Source organism: Mobula hypostoma, chromosome 2 (genome assembly GCF_963921235.1).
Source record: "Mobula hypostoma chromosome 2, sMobHyp1.1, whole genome shotgun sequence".
NCBI classification, from domain to species: Eukaryota; Metazoa; Chordata; class Chondrichthyes; order Myliobatiformes; family Myliobatidae; genus Mobula; species Mobula hypostoma.
The window spans coordinates 96,245,977-96,265,318 of record NC_086098.1 but is presented as its reverse complement, the minus strand read 5'-3'; the positions used below and the strand labels follow the sequence as shown (position 1 = coordinate 96,265,318).

Here is a 19,342-nt window from a genome sequence, read left to right as displayed (position 1 = left end):
TTCTCTGTCATTCCGTCAGCAGTACCTTCACTGTCACTGAATGATTACTCAGCCTTGGTAGACCTCAGATAGTTACACTTACATATTTAAGGATGACTGAATTACCGGTTACCCTCATTTACATCTAAATCAGTGTGTTTGCCTTACTGAGAGGTGCAGAAACAGTTACGAGTGCCTCAGATATTTCTGAAATATGTATTATATCATACAGTTTGTCAAAAAACGGGAACAGTATATCAAGAAAATACCAACCTGAGGCCCTGGCATTCCTGACTTCCCATTGAGACCTGTTTCCCCAGGCAAACCCTAGGGAAGGAAAAAGATGGGCAGAGTTAATTGACTCTTGCCAATCAATAACATGAACATCTTCCTAACAGTTTCAAAGTTCAAAAGTAAATTTAATATCAAAGTACGTATATGTTGCCATATACTACATTTTCTTGCAGGCATTTACAGAACAAAAAAAGACATTGGAATTTTATGAAAACCTATACATAAAGAAAGACTGACAAACAATCAGCATGCAAAAGACAAACTGAGCAAAAAATATATTGAGAATATGAGTTGTAAAGAGTCCTTGAAAGTGAGTTTGTCAGTTGTAGAATCAGTTCAGAGTTGAGGTGAGTGAAGTGATCCATGCTGGTTCAGGAGCCTGATGGTTGTAGGGTAATAACTGTTCCTAAACCTGGTGGTGTGGGATTTCAGGCTTCTGTAACTTCTGCCTGATAGTCATTGTGAGAAGTGAGCATGGCCTGGGTGGTGGGGTCTTTGACGATGGATACTGCTTTCTTGTGGCAGATGTTATCACAAAACTACTTTAGTATATTAAACTACAAACAGAAACAGTTTGTGACATGACAGAGACGAAAGCTAAGAGAGGTTTAACTTGGATTACTTACCTGAGGTCCGAGTTTTCCAGACAATCCTTGATTTCCAGGAGGTCCAACAGGACCCTACAGAATGAACAAACCAGACACAGTATGATGAAAACATACATCAATTTTTATTTTGACACCTCACATAGGAACTATAGGTGGACATATTAGTAATATTGTCAAGTTTTTGAAAATAAATAGCTATTATTCTCATTATTGACTCAGTGGAAAGTAATCTAGCTGTGAAATGAAACTTGGGAATTCAAATGCTTTCTCTCCCCCCGCAAAGATAAGAACACACAACTAGCCTGGCCCTTCAATGCAGAGCTGAGGGGGTGCTGCTCTCTCATATTGCCAGATTCCATGCTATTATTTTTGAACATACTGTAAAACATAATACATCGAGCAGGAAAAACAAGTCCTTCAGCTCACCATGTATGTGCTGACCAGACTCCCAATTTAAACTTCCTTCTGCCTGTGTGTGGTTGATATTGCTCCATTACTTGCTTGTTCATGTGCCTGATGAAAAGCCCCTTAAATATTGCCATTGCAACTGCATTCACCACTTCATCTGTCAGCATATTCCAGGTACATGTCACTTTAAAAAAAATCTTTTTAAAAGGCAGGACAACCCTTGGGTTGTAGCTGAATTGTATCTATTCACAGGGTATTTCCTTTAGAGCTCACCCTGTTCGTCCTTGCAGAAATGATTCAATTGCCTATCCAACAATTAATTTCCAGTTTTCACTTTATTTGGTGTCGGAGAAGTCATAGAAACAGGCTCCTCAGCCCATCTAATCCAAGTTGACCAAGCTGCCGAGCTGAGCTAGTCCCATTTGCCTGCATTTAACCCCATATCCCTTGAAACTTTTCCTGTTCATGTAACTGTTCAATTATCCTTTGAAGATTGTGTATACCACTTCTCTGGAAGCTTGCTCAATAAGACTGTGACTATTTATTCACCTTATCTGTGCTCATGACGATTTAAAAAGCTCTATAGAATCACCCCTCAGCCTCCGACACTCCAGCAAGAAAAACCCAGCCTATCCAGCCTCACCATATAACTCAAGCCCCCTGGTCCCAGTAACATTTTTGTGAATCTTTTTTGTAGCCCTTCCAGTTTCGTGCCTCCTTCCTACAGCAAGATGACCAGAACTGCATGCAGTACTCCAGATGATGCTAAGCATGTTACATGATGTCCTTACCCTTGTACACAATATCCTCATCAATGAAGGTAAGCATGCCAAACACCTTATTTACCACCCCATCTACCTGTGTAATCACTCTTAAGGAACCATGTATCTACACCCCTAGGTCTTTCTGTTCTACGATATACTCTAGAGCCCTACCATTTCCTGTGAGAGTCCTACCCTAGTTTGTCTTACCAAAATACAACACCTAACATTTATTTAATATAAATTTTATTTGCCATTCCTCGGTCGACTGGCCCATTTGAAACCCTCAATAACTTTCTTCACTGACCACTGCACACCACAACCTATTAACCAGAGAAAGAAAGGAAAGTAGCACAGGAACAAGATGATAAATTACTTTCTTAATAGATTAACCATCCTATTTAAAGGAGATGAGGATAAACATAATATATGAATAGCTTAAATATTAATATTGAAATATTGCCTGTGATATCATCTACTCAAATACCATTTACATTCACAGCTGGTTGTAATTAAGAGTATGCATTCACTTCTAAATAGAGAAGTGGAACAGTGTGCAAAAAATGTCAGGTTACATTTTGCAGAGCTACTTAAAAATAAATTATTTATAATTAGATGAAAACTTTAGAATTTAATGAACTTATACGACAGAGAAATTTTTTCTTTCTCTACTCATTCCTGAATTTCCAGTATTCTCTTTAATTCAGATTTCAGCAGCTGCTGTGTTTTGCTTCTCATAACTGTTTCTACACATTTATCTCTAAACTGATCAATTTCTTTCAGACAGGTCAGCTTTAAATATCAAGCCATCGCTCTCAGCTCTCAGCTGCAATTCCATCTGTGTTACAGTCTCTCTTCTTCATCTTGTCACAGACATTAACCATTATTCTTTTCAACACTGCAACTTAAAATACTTCTTTTTCTTACATTTCACAGTTTTGATGAAAGATTATTGACGGGTTATAGTCAGGGTTATTACGATGTGGGCATAATATGTTGGTGCCGGTAGCATGGCAACATATTTTCAATTCCCTTCCCCAATTCCACACCAACGTTTCTATCCACAGACTTCTTCACTGCCAGGGTGAGGCCAAGTACAACTAGCAGAACAGCACTTCATACCCCACATCCCCAGCTAGCCTACAACCCAATGATGTGAACACTGAATTCTGGTCATTTCTAGTAACCTGATTCCATTCTATCCCTTTCTTTCTTCTTCTAATATACCATATCACAGCCTTTGATCACTCAGTTTCTTTCCCATCCCATCCCCACCTATTACCCATACCTGCCACCCATTTCCCTCCCCCACTGTTTCCACCTGCTCACCATCCTTCACTTATTTGGTTACACTTCTCACTTTACTTTTTAGCAGATTCCACTTACCACCTCCCAGCCAACTCTGCCACAATCTCTAACTTACCCTCCTTCTGCCTCCATCTGTATCCACCATTGATTGCCAAGTCCTGCTCCAACCCTCCCACTCATTAAATATATTGGCTATCTCTCCTCTGCTCTTACAGTCCAGATGACCCAAATCATTGGCGGTCTACTTCCCTCCATAGATGTTGCCTGATCTGCTGAGTACCTCCAGCACTCATGTTCTTTTTATGAACTACCTCTGCATGAGCAACATTTCCTGTGATTCCTGAACTGTTTGCATATGTTAGATTTAATGGTTGACATCTAGTAACGGATGGATAGCTATTTCCTTCAACTAAATATTTGGACTTTCAACTCCATTTTCAATTCCCATCACAAAATACATTCCCAGTCACTGAACTCATTATTTTTTTTCTTTTTTCCTGACAGGAATATGAAACCAAATCACTCTCTTTACAACCTTAGGTTCACATCTGATCCAATACTTTATACCATCACTAAGATGTCACATTACTGTACCCAAGATATCAGCCAACACCACCCCTAGTTTAGCTGCTAAAAATGCGTCATGATTTGACTATCTCATCCCAACTAGCCTTGCTCTTTCTTGTAACACACATCAAAGTTGCTGGTGAACGCAGCAGGCCAGACAGCATCTCTAGGAAGAGGTACAGTCGATGTTTCGGGCCGAGACCCTTCGTCAGGACTAACTGAAGGAAGAGTTAGTAAGAGATTTGAAAGTGGGAGGGGGAGGGGGAGATCCAAAATGATAGGAGAAGACAGGAGGGGGAGGGATGGAGCCAAGAGCTGGACAGGTGATTAGCAAAAAGGGTATGAGAGGATCATGGGACAGGAGGCCCAGGGAGAAAGAAAAGGGGGAGGGGGGGAAAGCCCAGAGGATGGGCAAGGAGTATAGTGAGAGGGACAGAGGGAAAAAAAGGAGAGAGAGAAAAAGAATGTGTGTATATAAATAAATAATGGATGGGGTACGAGGGGGAGCTGGGGTATTAGTGGAAGTTTGAAAAGTCAATGTTCATGCCATCAGGTTGGAGGCTACCCAGATGGAATATAAGGTGTTGTTCCTCCAACTTGAGTGTGGCTTCATCTTTACAGCAGAGGAGGCCGTGGATAGACATGTCAGAATGGGAATGGGACGTGGAATTAAAATGTGTGGCCACTGGGAAATCTTGCTTTCTCTGGCGGACAGTAGCCTCTGGGCTTTTTTCTCCCCTCCCCTTTTCCTTTCTCCCTAGGCCTCCTGTCCCATGATCCTCTCATATCCCTTTTGCTAATCAACTGTCCAGCTCTTGGCTCCATCCCTCCCCCTCCAGTCTTCTCCTATCATTTTGGATTTCCCCCACCCCCTCCCACTTTCAAATCTCTTACTAGCTCTTCTTTCAGTTAGTCTTGACGAAGGGCCTCGGCCCGAAACGTTGACTGTACCTCTTCCTAGAGATGCTTGCCTGGCCTGCTGTGTTTACCAGCAACTTTTATGTGTGTTGCTTGAAATACCAGCATCTGCAGATTGCCTCGTGTTCCTCTTTCTTGTGATTGTTTTTGTTGTTACGTCATTTCCTGGGATGGTGAGACTCCTTTGGTTAGATACTATCATATATATCTATTCTTTTAAATTGTGCGAGCTTCAAACTTGAGCCCCAGGGACAAACAGAACAAAGTTAACATTAAACAACACACCTTAACAAAGAATAAATGAACTTACAGGTGGTCCAGGGGGTCCTGGCTTTCCAGTAGGGCCTCTTCGACCTCGCTTTCCCTAGAGAGAAACAAATAGCAGGAAGATGAACAAAATCCAAACAAGATGGACTCGTGCAGAGGTTCTACCTGAATAATTAGAATGATCTGTACAGTTCCTGTCACCACTTTACAGAAAAGCAACAACAGCATTAGAAAGTTACATTTACCAAGATTTGCCAAGGCTGGAGAATTTTATCAATGAAACAACCTCTTACCTTTATAATCTCCAACCCCACACCTCTGTATCTCTCTGAAATTACATTTTAAATCTTGTCTTTCTAACCTTCTTTGACATGCTCCTTTCAAAAGCTCTTATCACTCATTATATGTGTATACATCAACGCTCACTGTGTGCATGCGTGCGTGTGTGTGTGCGCGCGCGCACCCCAGACAACTAAAACATTGCAATGTAACCTTTGCTGAAAAGATAAAGGGGAAAACTAATTAACTACAGGACAGTTAGCCTACCTCTGAACATCCCTCGAGAAAGCACAATACTTCAGCTAGAGAGATGAGGATTAATTAAAGAAAGGCAGCAGAAATTTTAAAAAAACAAGACATGCCTGAGATATTTAAGAGTGCTCTGAGAATGCCCTGATGAAAAATTGTAGTTGGTTTATGTAATTCTATGTCACAGTAGAAGCTTCTTAAGTCGCAACATGAATTTGAAAATGGTTAAAGGGCAGAAACAAAGTCACACTAAAGGAATGATGCTTGATGCAGCTTAATATTTCCAATTAATAACTGACCTGGCTTCAAAGTGACTCTGGCCAGAAACAGTTTGACACTTAATCAACTATTACATAGAAATGTTAAACTGTGGATGCACACACACAGAGATCTACATTCATGCTAGTTCAATATTTGATGATCTAGAAGAGACCTGGGCAGGATTAAGAAAGGTGTGCTGCTCCTATGGGCGGACTGGGCCCTGTGATTATTGTCATTCTGCAATCCAGAAAAAAACAGTTACACAGATAAAAAATATAGTTGTGAGATGTCAGTAGATAAATTGAGGTGATTGGAGTAAAGTAGAAGAGAGATAAAGTAGGTTGATAGAAAGCTTGAGCATTGAAGGCAGATAAATGCTATTGTCTGTTAGTGGATAGTTTGAGGGCCTTCTAATACAAGCAGAGTCATAGAGCACTACAGCACCAAACCAGGTCCTTCGGCCCACTTAGTCTGTGCAAAACTGTTGTTTTGCATCGTCTCATCGACCTGCATCTGGACCATAGCTGTAAATACCCCCCCTCATCCATGTATCTATCCTAATTTCTCTGAAATGTTGAAATCAAACCCACATCCACTACTTCAACTGGCAGTTCATTGCACAGTCACACCACCCTCTTGAGTGAAGAAGTTTTTTCTTAAGTTCCCCTTAAACATTTCATCTTTCACCTTTAAACCATGACTTATAGTTCTAGTCTCACTCATGCTCAGTGGAAAAAGCCTGCTCACAATGTAACTGCATGCTCTAATTCTATACTTTGAACCCAGTCAATGCTGAATACATGGAGAAACATGGAAAGCTGCATAAGGTTTATTCAACTTACAACATTAAGCATCTGCACATACTTTACATTATATATACACCATGCCTTTGCATCAATTAAGCTACTTTCCCAATGTTTTAGAAGAATCATTCATGTATACAGATGGTTTGCATGTTTAACCTGTTTGCAAGCTTTCTAAGTCTCTTGATGGAACTTGAATCATCCACTTTGTTGAGTAATGAACAGAGGAACATACCACCCAGAAGCAGCATTAGCCCACTTAGTCCATCAAGCCTGTCCCCCCCATCAACTAAGGCCTGGCTGCTCTGACTGGAATCTCATCTCCACATTCCTGTCTACTAGCAGTAAACTTTCATCCCTTTGCTCATCAAGTTTTGATCTACTTATTTAAGATGAGAGAGGGTAGTTTCAAGGGAGATGTGAGTGGCAAATATTTTTACAGACAGAGTGGGTACCTGTGGGCACATGGCCAAGTGGGTAAGGTGTCGGACTAGCTACCTGAAGGTCATGAGTTCGAGCCCCAGCCGAGGGAACGTGTTGTGTCATTTAGCAAGGCACTTAATCACACATTGCTCTGCGACGACGCTGGTGCCAAGCTGTATGGGTCCTAATGCCCTTCCCTTGGACAACATTGGTGTCGTGGAGAGGGGAGACTTGCAGCATGGGCAACTGTTGGTCTTCCATACAACCTTGCCCAGGCCTGCGCCCTGGAGAGTGTAGACTTTCCAGGTGCAGATCCATGGTCTTGCAAGACCAACGGTAGGCACCTGAGATACACTGTCTGGAGTGGTGGTACAGGCAGGTACACTTGAGACTTCTAAGAGATGTTTAGATAGGTACATGAATGTGAGGAAAATTGAACGATATGGACATTGTGTAGGCAAAGATAAGTTAGGTTGCCCATTTGATTACTAATTTAATTGGATTGCCATGATATTGAGGGCTGAATGGCCTGTTCCTGTTCTGTACTGCTCTATGTTCCGTGTTCTATGTACTGTACTTGAGTCATCTCTTCACTCAATTCAGTATAATTTTTTCTAATCTCTTCCATGTTCTCCACTGGATCAGCCTTGGCATACATTTGTACTCATAGAAACCTTCATGTATATGTCTGGCTGGAATCGATCCGTATTAGCGTATACTTCCGATTTTCCACAAGATACCTTTGTGCATTACGTGTTTCATATTTGATCCTTTGAAGTGCATTTCTGAACATCAGATTTGCTAGGTTGAGTTGATTTATGAACTCTGTCATATTGCTTGTAATTTTTCTTTCCGTGACCAAAGCAGTAATCTTATTTCTATCTCAATTGCTTCTCTTGTTGACTACTAGCAGACAGGAATGTCGAGATGAGATTCCAATCAGAGCAGCCAGGCCTTATTTGATGGGGGAACAGGCTTGATGGACTGAACTACACCCAATTATGTTCCAGGTCTTCAGTACATCAGTAACTCGGAAGCATAAGCTGCTGTAGAATGTATTTGTTCTTCTATAGTCTAATAAGAAATTTGTTAATCAAATTCTTTCGTTAAATTCGAACAATCCTCTTAAATGCTTCTTGAATAAATCTCACTGATCTCTCTAACAACCCTATTGACGTTGGATGAAATGTGATATCAGCGTGTAGTAATTCCTTTAAGTCCTCACATGGAAATGAACACAACCAAGACTGTTATTCAAAACCAGTTCTTATTGTAAGTCATTGCATGGAAAAACTGTACTATTCTGGAATTGATATCCAATCTGTTACAGTACTGAATACAACATGTTTCACCAATATCCATTCTGAGCGATTACAGATGAATGCTAGAATTATAAAACTAAATAATGAATGTATAGTCTCTGGAGATCTTTATCTAGTCCGGATCAATAAATAAAACTTCCAGCTTCACCTCACATTCACAAATGCAAAGTGATGTCCTTTAAAAATTACTGATCTTTGTCCCCATTTAACAAAACTCTGTTATCATGGAGTCATACAACATGGAAATAGGTCCTATCTAAGCAGCTTTAAATGTTGGTAATGTACCTGCCTCAACCACTGCTTCTGGCAGTTCATTCCAAATTCATACTACCCTCCGCGTGAAGAAGCTGCCCTATGTCACTTTTATATCTCTCAGCTCTGATCTTAAATCTATCCCCTCTTGTTTTAGCAGTTCCCCCTGAGAAAACAGACTATATGCTCTCACCCTGTATCCTACATCTCATGATCATATATGCCTCTATCAAGTCACTCCTTCAACCTCCAATGTTCCAGGGAATGAAAGTGTGGTCTACTTCGTAACTCAGGTCCCGAAGACCAGGCAAGATCCTGGTAAATCTTTTCTGCACTACTTCTAGTTGAATAACATATTTCCTACACGAGTGACCATTACTCCAAGTATGGCCTCTGTACTGTCTTACTTAACTGCAATATGAATTCCAAACTCCTAGATTTTTTCCTAAAGTGGGGGAGTCTCGGACCAGAGGACACAGCCTCAGGATACAAGGACATCCCTTTAGGATGGAGATGAGGAGAAATTTCTTTTGCTGGAAGGTGGTGAATCTGTGGAATTCATTACCACAGAAGGTTTTGGAGAAAGAGTCATTAGATGTATTTAAAGCGGATGTTGAAAGGTACTTGATGAGGAAAGGTGTTAAAGGTTAAGGGGAGAAGGCAGGAGAATCGGGTTGAAAGTGATAATAGATCAACCATGATGGAATGGCGGAGCAGAGTCGATGGGCTGAATGGCCTAAATCTGCTTCTATATCTTATGGTCTTAGTGCCCTGATTGATAAAGCCAGCATAAAGCCAGTTCGTCAGCCTGGGAAGGCAGTCCATCTAAGAGAGGAAAAACTCTGATTTCAAACCTCCGCTGCCTTGCAGCCATACCCCCTCATGGGAAAGGCTTCGGGAGTAAACCCTGAGGACAAATCTGGAGCTGGAGTCCCAAAGGCAGTCCGACATTGCCTTCAACCTTGTTCATGCAAGCCCTGTGACGACACTGGTGCTAAGCTGTATTGGCCCTTGCCCTTCCCTTGGACAACATCGGTGGCGTGGAGAGGGGAGACTTGCTGCATGGGCAACTGCCGGTCTTCCATACAACCTTGTCCAGGCCTGCGCCCTGGAAACTTCCAGGTGCAGATCTATAGTATTGTGAGACTGACGGATGCCACCACTAAATACATTCTTCATCACTCTATCTAGCTGATGTGCCATTTTCAGTGCTTGTACTCCCAGGTCTCTCCCTGTTCCATATCACTTCCCAGGTCTCTATCCTTCACTATACAAGTCGTTCCCTGATATGATCTCCCAAAATGTAACATCTCATATATATCTGGATTGAAAGCCATTTCCTCAGCCCACATACCTAGCTGATCGAGGTTCTCCTGTAATTTTTCATAACCTTCTATACTACCTAGAACACAACTGATGTTTGTGTCATCAGCAAACTTTACTTACCATGCCTTGAACCTTCACATCCAAAATGTTTATATAAATTATAAACAACAAAGATTCCAGCACTGACCCCTATGGCATAGAATGAGACACACCACCATGAATTCAATCTGCTATCTCTCCCTTTCAGACTAACTTGCAATTGAGGACCTTATCAAAGGCCTTGCTGAAGTCCATGTAGACTATCCACTTGGTTATTTCCTTGAATAACTTCAAGAGTTGTCAGGCACAACTGACTAAGCTCCAAATTAAACCCTCTCTCTCCAAATATTGGTAGATTCTGTCCCTCAGAACCCTCTCCAACAATTTACCCACAACTGATGTCAGATACACCAACCTATAATTTCCTGGCTTGTTTTTGCTACCCTTTTTACATAATGGCATCACATTTACCAGTTTCCAGTCCTCCAGGACCTCACCTGTGACAAGTGGTGAAACAAAAATCTCTGCAAGGGATTTCCTCTCTAGCTTCTCACAGGTTCAAGTGCCTTTGTGTCTTTTCTCCTATCTTTATTGATGTAAATAGAAAATTATCTTTACCCATTTATCTAAATTCTAATATGATAATTTGACAATATATCAGCAATGGCATTTTGTTTCAAATCTCCATATTCAATTTTATCATCATATTGAGATCATAGAACTAATATTGCACAGTATATGTGCAAATTGCTAAGATAATGCCCAAGTTCTATATACAGCTATTGTCAATACTGTCAACTTAAGATCAAAAATTGGTAACAAAAGTTTCTGGTTTGTATTGCAATAAAAATCTGCTGAAGAGGAATTGGTAATTTTTTTTAAACTTCAAGGGCATTTTCTAATGACCTTCTCACTTTGAGCCTTGTTTCTGTCATTCTTCCTCAATGTATGGAATGCAGACACCATTGTTTTTTCTTGATCATCATCCATTATTATCACTTATTATGACTCCTCTTCCACAATTTGAAGCATAACACACATGCCTTAACTTTACATTGCTGTGAATGAATGAAGTCTCATTGCACTAACCCACCTTATATATTGTATTTGCTGTTCTTTGCCAATTCCATTCTTTTGCGATATCTTCAAATGGCAAGAATCTAGCTGAGGAATGATTTCAGTTCTGCAATATTTTCAAGGTTCCTTGCCTTGACAATTGCTTTCACCTTTTGTTTGATTGCTTACAATCTACAGTATGCGCAGTTACCTTCAGTCAGAGATTAAGCATCATTTTATACAAATGCTTGCTTGCTTGTTTGACATTACATTTTTGTAACCATCTGAGCATTCCTTCTACAACGTAATGCCACCTTTCTCAACCTTCCTGCCCTAGAGGAACCCTTGAAATAATTTACAGGTCTCAGGAATCCACTGCGTAAAAATTCTATCTACAGCTCATGGCACATTAATGTGATCAGTAAGTTGCAGATAATAATAATCCAAAAATGATAGTCAATGCTCTTTTGAGTAGAAAATGAATTTTTAGCCAAACTTTCTTGGAAAAAAAACAGATAGTTAAGCTTAGTAAACCATTCTTGAAATTAATCTCTTTCTATCCCTTTCATAAATTTTAAAAACTCATAAGGCAAACAGAATAAATATCTGTTAAATAATTGGCTTAAGCCAAAATGGAATTTATTTTTTTCAATAGGTAGGTTCAGTAGACTTAACTTAAAATAAAGGTTGTAAATTGATTTTAATTAATACTATTTACAACGTGAAAATTTATTGACATCGAATAGTAAAGTTACAAAAAACCATAAGCCAAAGCTATATGAATAAAAATATAGTCAAAGACACATTTTTATACAAAACTTTGAAAAAACATTTTCATATTAAGTGACATGATCAGGCTCAAATATAGTCCTAGCATGTGAAACCTATGTTTGCTTTTTGCTGCACAAGTACTCAATTCTGGGTCGAACTTGAGATAAGCACACTTGGATTTCACCTTCAATTGAAATGAGGTGATCTCTATCCTTGGTCTTGATGCCTGTTAAACAAAAAAAAGCTTGCTCACATGTAAAATGTTGAAAACTGCAGCAAAACGTTTATTGCTTTCCTATGAATGGCAGGATATTCTTCTTTCAGAGAAAACCAGAACTTGTCCAGAGTCAGGTCAGTAAATTTCATTTTGAATGCGTGATCAGACTGCATCTCATGAAGTTCTTCCTCTTCTCACAAAGGCTGAGAAGAAGATTCAGAGAAAGGATCCTAGCCCAGTATTACACGTGTTGAAAGGGAGGAAAAAGTCTGTTCAATTTTGTTCTGCAGTTCTTCCAGGTGGTTTTCAATAAGACTCTAGACTTTCTGGTCTTTCCTCAATCTCAAGCCCAAGCAGCAGTGGAAACATTTCAACATTTCCTTTTGTAATATGATTTTTCCAAAGATTCAGTTTCTTTTTAAATCTAAGAATTTTGTCACTTGATGTCAAAACTTTTTCCAGGGCTTTGCAGAGACTTGTTCAACAGGTTCATATGATGAAAAATGTCTGCCAAATAGGCCAGTTTCTGCAGCCATTCTTCATCTCAAGGCACTTAGCAAAACCTGGCATCCTGTTTTCTTGAAAGTGTTCCTGGAAATTGCCTTTCAGCTCAAACACCCTGTTGAAAACTCTTCCAATGCTAAGCCAACAGATTTCTGGATGTAGCAGGAGACTGGTGTGCTCTTTATTCAGGTTTTCACACAGTTTTTTAAACATTCTTGAGAGAATTGGTCTTTGTTTAATAGAGTTAGCCATTTTTGTAGCATCATCCAGAACTTTCTTCATTCCATCTCCAAAATTTTTTGGCACCAGCACCTCTCTGTGAAGAAAGCAGTGTGTTGTGATATCATCAGGATTTTCTTTTTTTAACAAGAGAAACAAAACTTCTCATGCAGCCAACCATCGATGGGGCACTACCAATACAGATGCCAACACAGTTCCTCCAAGACAGGCCCTTTGTTTCCGGATATGAAGACAAAACATTAAATATGTCTTCGTCTTTGCTTGTTTCGGGCAGCTCTTTGCAACAGAAAAAATTTTCTTGAATTTCACCATCATTTACAAATCTTACAAATGCTTCAACATGATGCTTATTGGTAAAATCTGTTGACTCATCAACCTGGATGGAGAAGCTGGTGTTTTTCAGTTTATCACACGAAACCTCTTCAGTATTATGTGACATGTCATCAGTAAGTCGACTTATCATACTGTTTGAGAGTGGCCGTCTTCTTGCTCAAACAAAAAACCACGCAAGAGCCCATTCTCAGGCTACTATATATGAACGACTGTGTTCTTCTCACGCGCACAGAGGAGATGCTACAGATTGCAGTCACCCAGTTCGCCAAGTTTGTAAGGACGGTCAGTCTGGAGAAAACAATGATCCTCCATCAGAAGCCCCCTTGTGGCATTTACAATCCACCTCAGACCACCATTGATGACCACCCTCTCACTACAGTTGAGCAGTTCACCTACCTGGGCAGCATCATCTCCAACGATGCTATAGTAGTAAGAGACGTTGACAATTGATTCGCCAGAGATCACTGTGCCTTTGGACGCCTCCAGAAACATGTATAGAAGAACCACAAAAAATCAGGTGTACAGGGTTGCTGACATCACAACACTGCTATATGGCTCTGAAGCCTGTGCCTTGTATCGCAAGCAAATCCAGTTGCTTGAGCACATCCATCAGTTCAGCCTCCACTCCATCATGTGTATCAGCTGGCAGGATCGTGTCTCCAACAACAAGGCCCTGGAGAAGGTTCAACTTCCAAACATTGCAGTCAACTTGCTGCTCAGGCTGCTCTGCTGGCTAGGCCACCAGTCTCGCATGGACAACTCCAGGTTACCAAAAGCAGTAGTCTATGGAGCACTCTCTCAGGGCAAGACAGATCGTGGTGCCCCGTGCAAGAGATACAAAGACCAACTTATGTAGGAGCTCTCTCAGGCAAACATCAAAGTCAACGAGTGGTAGCAACTGGTTGTGACAGAGACAGCTGGAGAATGCTGATCCACTGCACAGCCAAGAATTTTCAGGAATCCAGAAGAGCGACTGCCTAAGAGAAGAGGAGGCACAGAAAGGATCCTACCACCCAAGTGCCTGCATACCAGCTGTTCCCATTGCTCCAGAGTCTGCAGATCCAGAATTGGCCCCCAGTCACCATCATGCTGTCGCTCCTGAGGACTCTTCTTCCCCCCCCCCCCGATCTTCACAAGCAAAGAACCAGCCATCATCATCACTGAGCATGAAACTTTTTCAATTTCTTGTACTGCATCTTCTCTAAGCTTGTTACCCACTATAAATTTACATGCTGGTATTATTAGGTTCTCACCAGCTGTGTGATTTTTTCTTTTCTGAGTAATAAGTTCTGCTACTAAAAAACTTGCATCCTGGGTCCTTTTACTGACTGTGACTTTATTAACAAAAGCTTCAATCTGTTTATTTTGAGAAACCAAATACCCATTTAAAATAAGTTAAGTGTCTCTTCAATTTTGCTGGAACTATTGCTGCATTTGTAAGTTGTTTGCCACAGACTAGGCACAATAGAATTAGACAACTTGGATCACCAGTTCATGTAAAACCCATTGATGAGTAGCTTTCACTGTAAAGATGGATGTTTTTGTGTCTGTTGTTGCACTAGAGCAGGGAAATGACTCAGAAGATGGTAATTCAAAAATCGCCACATTGGGTCATCAAACATGTCTGTAAAACACAAGGGTTAATAAAATATAAAAATGGGCGAGTCCATTCAATGCTCAGAAAATGCACTATGCTCCTTGTCAGCCTACCATCCTCCCCTCCGTGCAATAAAGGGCTCACCAATTATCAACAGCCTCCCCTATCCCGCGTCAAAAAGTGAAAATCGACTCAGCCAACTAAACACAGTCCTGCTGCGGACTGCCATACTGAACTGAGATATCTTTAGCAAGATTGCTAACAGTTCTGCTCGGTCACTGCGCACCAATGCAAGCGCTAGCATCGCATGTTGTGTGAAGTTCAAAAAACAATGCTTTTTTAATCACGATCTATTGTGGAACCCCGAGTGACGTCTCGAGTGGAACTCCGCCTGAGGAAACTCTGAAGTAATGGCTTGCTTCCCTGTTATTTGTGGTTATTAGTACATTATTGTGATTATTCAGACATTAACCTATTTCTTATCCATGGTAGCTTAAGAGATATTTGGAGAGGATTTACACTAGTACATTTTTATATGAATGCACACCATTATAAGTAGTAACCCTCAAATACTCCTGACTTCCTATCTGCATTCAATTGACCATATGTACATCACTGGAGTAATTTGGTGAAAATTGATTCCTGTCAAATCTGCTGAAAAATCATGTGAAATAGATCATGTATACTGCTCAGGAAGCTGCCTGTTTCAAAGTCACCTGGTAATCGCCACATGTTCAAATACATGTTAAGCTTTATTTTGATAAATGTTGCATTGTAACTGGACTAAATTCACTAGCACTCCATTTTTGTTACAGTTTATCAATACTCCTTCCTCTGTGGTTTTCAACATACAGTATATTATACAGGTCAAGTTCGGCAACTGGCTTGAAATAAATATTAAATGTTGTATACCCTGATTTTGAAGCATCCATACTGAACACCTCATTCCAGTTTAGTATCAATTATCTGTGCCAAATTTTGCTGATTAATTTTGATTGATCAGCATAATGATAACATCAATAGTTGTGTTAGCTAATATTCAAAACATTTCATCTGGTTTTGTCTTTAATACTTCTGAATGCTTTAAGTTCACTGCTCTCTTTGTCAGTAGGATATAGCTGAACTTAATGGGTTATATGTCCCTGCTCATCATTGCACAATCTGCTACCACAATGATACTCTTACAATGCACAAGTTTAATCACATCCTGATCTTGAAGCAACCCTGCTTTCTAGTGTTGTCACTAACAGTGTAAATATCTACACAAAATACTCTGCAGATGCTGGGGTCAAAGCTACAGTCGCAACATGCTGGAGGAACTTAGCAGGTTGGGCACGATCTATGGAAACGTTGACTGTTCGTTTCCACGGATACTGCCCAACCTGCTGAGTTCCTCCAGCGTGTTGTTGGTGTAAATGTCTATTTTGTGACTGCCTGTAAGCAAACAAATCTCAAGATGGTGTAATTTATACATTGATAACAAAAATGCACTTTCAAACTTTGAAATGTCCTATTCACTCAGTTCCATTCTTTACACTAGCTATAGAGGTAAATGACCCCTTCTGTGCAATTTCTTACCGTGTAAACATCCCTCAGAAAAGAAATCACATCTTAGGACTCTCCTTGATTCACTAGTTCGGAATTACACATGCTTGCTGAAAACATCTGCCTTTCTTTCTGATATTTGTCATTCTAAATTGACTCAAATACTCTGGGTGGTTTGACGACATATACAATAACAATCTGCACCAATTTCACTCACTTGCTTTGGATTCTGCTTTGCAGTTGGACGATGAAACCATAAGACATAGAAGCTTTAATGCCCTTACTCATCAAGAATCTACTATCTCTGCTTTAACCATACCCAATAACTTGGCCTCCACAGACATCAGTGGCAATGAATTCCACAGATTCACTACCCTCTAGCTATTGAAACTCCTTCTCATCTCTGTTCTAAATAGATTTTCTCTATTCTGGGGCTGTATCCTCTGGTTGTAGCCCCCCCCCCCCACTACAGGATATAAAAGCTTCTCCATGGTCCACTCTATCTATGCCTTTCAATATTCGATAGGTTTCAATGAGTCCTCCCTCATTCTTTTAAACTCCAGCAAGTACGGGCCCTCAGCCATCAAATGCTCCTCATATATTAACTCAAAATTTCTTTCATTCTCAAAATCATTCTTGGGAACCTCCTCTGGACCATCTCCAATGCCATCATTTTGTAGATAAGGGGCCCAAAACTGCTCATAATACTCCAACCGTGGCCTTAGCAATGCCTTTTAAAACCTGAGCATTACATCCTTGCATTTATATTCTAATTCCCTTGAAATGAATACTAACATTGCATTTGCCTTCCGTAACACCAATTAAACCTTTAAGGAATCCTACACAAGGATTCCCAAGTCCCTTTTCCTGTTTGGAAAATAATTCTAGCCTGCATTGGTGATGCCACAATTGATATGTTATCATACTTTTACCTTGCATTCTTTTTCATTCCGCAATCAATTTCTATGGAAATGGCAATTTTTCATGTAAATGTAAATATGTAATTCCAAACATTTCAAATCTTTAATGAAAATTTCTCATTAACTAAACCATAAACTAGCTGAAACCATGTATTTTGAGAAGACACCAAAGTTGTTGTGCAGGGACAGGTCTGTCAATGAGACCATATTCTCATGACAGTCTTACCTGACCTCCAACTCTGCAGAACTGCACGATTTGTGAGAATTTGGACTGAAATTATTCTGTAATTTTAAAAAATTACTTTATTAAATGAAGTATCTTTTGGTTACCAAGACATTAAATGATTTGTTAAAAGAATAGACATTCTGGAACCAAAATTCCTCTATCAATATGACTTCAGATGCAGAAAATCAAAAATAAAAACAGAAAATTCTGGAAACAATCAGCAGGTCAGGCAGCATCTGTAGAGGGAGAAACTATATTAATGTTTTAGATAGAAGATGCTTCAGAGAATTGTGAAAAGAGAAAACAAGTTAGTCTTAAGTTGGAGAACATATGGGAAAGGGAGAGGACAAACAAGTAGATATAACTGTTCTGATGAAGGGACTTGCCCTGAAATGTTGACTCTTTTTCCCCTCCATAGATGCTGCCTGACCTGCTGAGTTCCTACAGAATTTTGTGTGTGTTACTCAGAATTTCTAGCATCTGCAGAATCTTTTGTGTTCAGAATATATCAGAGAGGATGGAGCCGGAATTAATATGGTGACAAACTCTATTTCATAACCTTTAAATGTCTCTTTGTTTTCCAATAGCACTCATTAATCTATCAACAAAATGGCATTATCAACAATTTATCAGGAGAGCAACCCTGGCTCCATACAATTATTTCCTTTCTCCTTCACATTCTTTCCCTACTATCTTCACGATTTAAATCTAACCTTCCTTTCTTTCCCAGGGTCGGTGTGTTTTTGACCTAAAATGTTAACTGTTTCTTTTCCATACACTGCCTGACCTGTTGAGTTTTCCAGCACTTTTCTGTTTTACTTAGAAAAAAAATGTTTTGTCTTTATTTATTTAAAGCATTGAACTCACTCACACTTATTAATATATTGCAGCATATGATAACTTTGGTTGTTTTGTTGTTGAAAGAATCACACAGTCTAGAGATGAGCCTACCATGACCCATGCTGACCATTAAATAACCATTTGTACTTAGCCAATTTCCCAGTATTTGGTCCACAGCCTTTAATGGCAGATGAATTTTAAGTGTTGTGAAAGTACCTGTCTTTACCATTTCCCAGGCAGTACATAGCAGATTGCAACCATCCACTGGGTGGTAACACTTTTTTTCTAATCCCCCTCATTTTCTTTCTCATCATTCTTACTCGTGCACCAAGTTCCTAGGAGAGCATCCTGACAAGTTGCATCTCCATCTTGTATGGGAGCAGTCTAGCATTGGATCTGAAATTTCTACAAAGGGCTGTGAAAACAGCTGAGAGGATCATAGGGGTCTCCCTACTGTCCATTACGGACATTTATCTGGAGCACGGCGTACACGGGGCCCTTAGCATCTTTAAGGATCCCATCCAACCATCCAGCATCCTCTTTGACTTTCTACCATCAGGCAAGAGACTATGATGCACAAAAACAAGAACAGTCAGGATGAGAAAATTTCTTCCCCCAGGTCATTAGGCTTTTGAATTCCCGGCCGTATCATATTCTAAGTGTCAGTTAATCTGTTCTGTGCCTTACAATATTTAAATACTAATGCACTTTAATTTGTTATTTATGTGTGATTCACCTGTAGATTTTATCCTTACCTTCATAATTTATTGCTTGTTATGTGCTTTACACCCTGGTTCAAAAAAACATTCTCATTTCTATATAGATTATGTAAGTTATATACATGTACATGGTTAAATGACAATAAACTTCACTTGACTTGACTTTACACCTATGCCCTCTTCTTTTGATTATCTCCCTTATGGGGGGAAGTTTCTCACTATCAACCCTATCTATGCTCTCATAATTTTATACACCTCTATCAGGTGTTCCCACAGCCTCCTCCACTCTAAGGAAAACAAAAACAGATAA

At 39.9% G+C, this 19,342-nt stretch overlaps 1 protein-coding gene across 1 annotated transcript in view; it reads right to left on the bottom strand.

Moving 5' to 3' along the window:
- The window catches only part of LOC134357361 (collagen alpha-1(XIX) chain), a 372,824-nt gene that overhangs the window by 168,124 nt on the left and 185,358 nt on the right, over positions 1-19,342 (bottom strand). The window contains exons 17-19 of the mRNA XM_063068836.1: positions 5,154-5,207; positions 900-953; positions 253-306 (exon numbers count right to left, since the gene is read on the bottom strand). Of these exons, the coding sequence (XP_062924906.1) occupies positions 253-306; positions 900-953; positions 5,154-5,207 (162 nt within the window). The remainder of the gene's footprint in view (positions 1-252; positions 307-899; positions 954-5,153; positions 5,208-19,342) is intronic.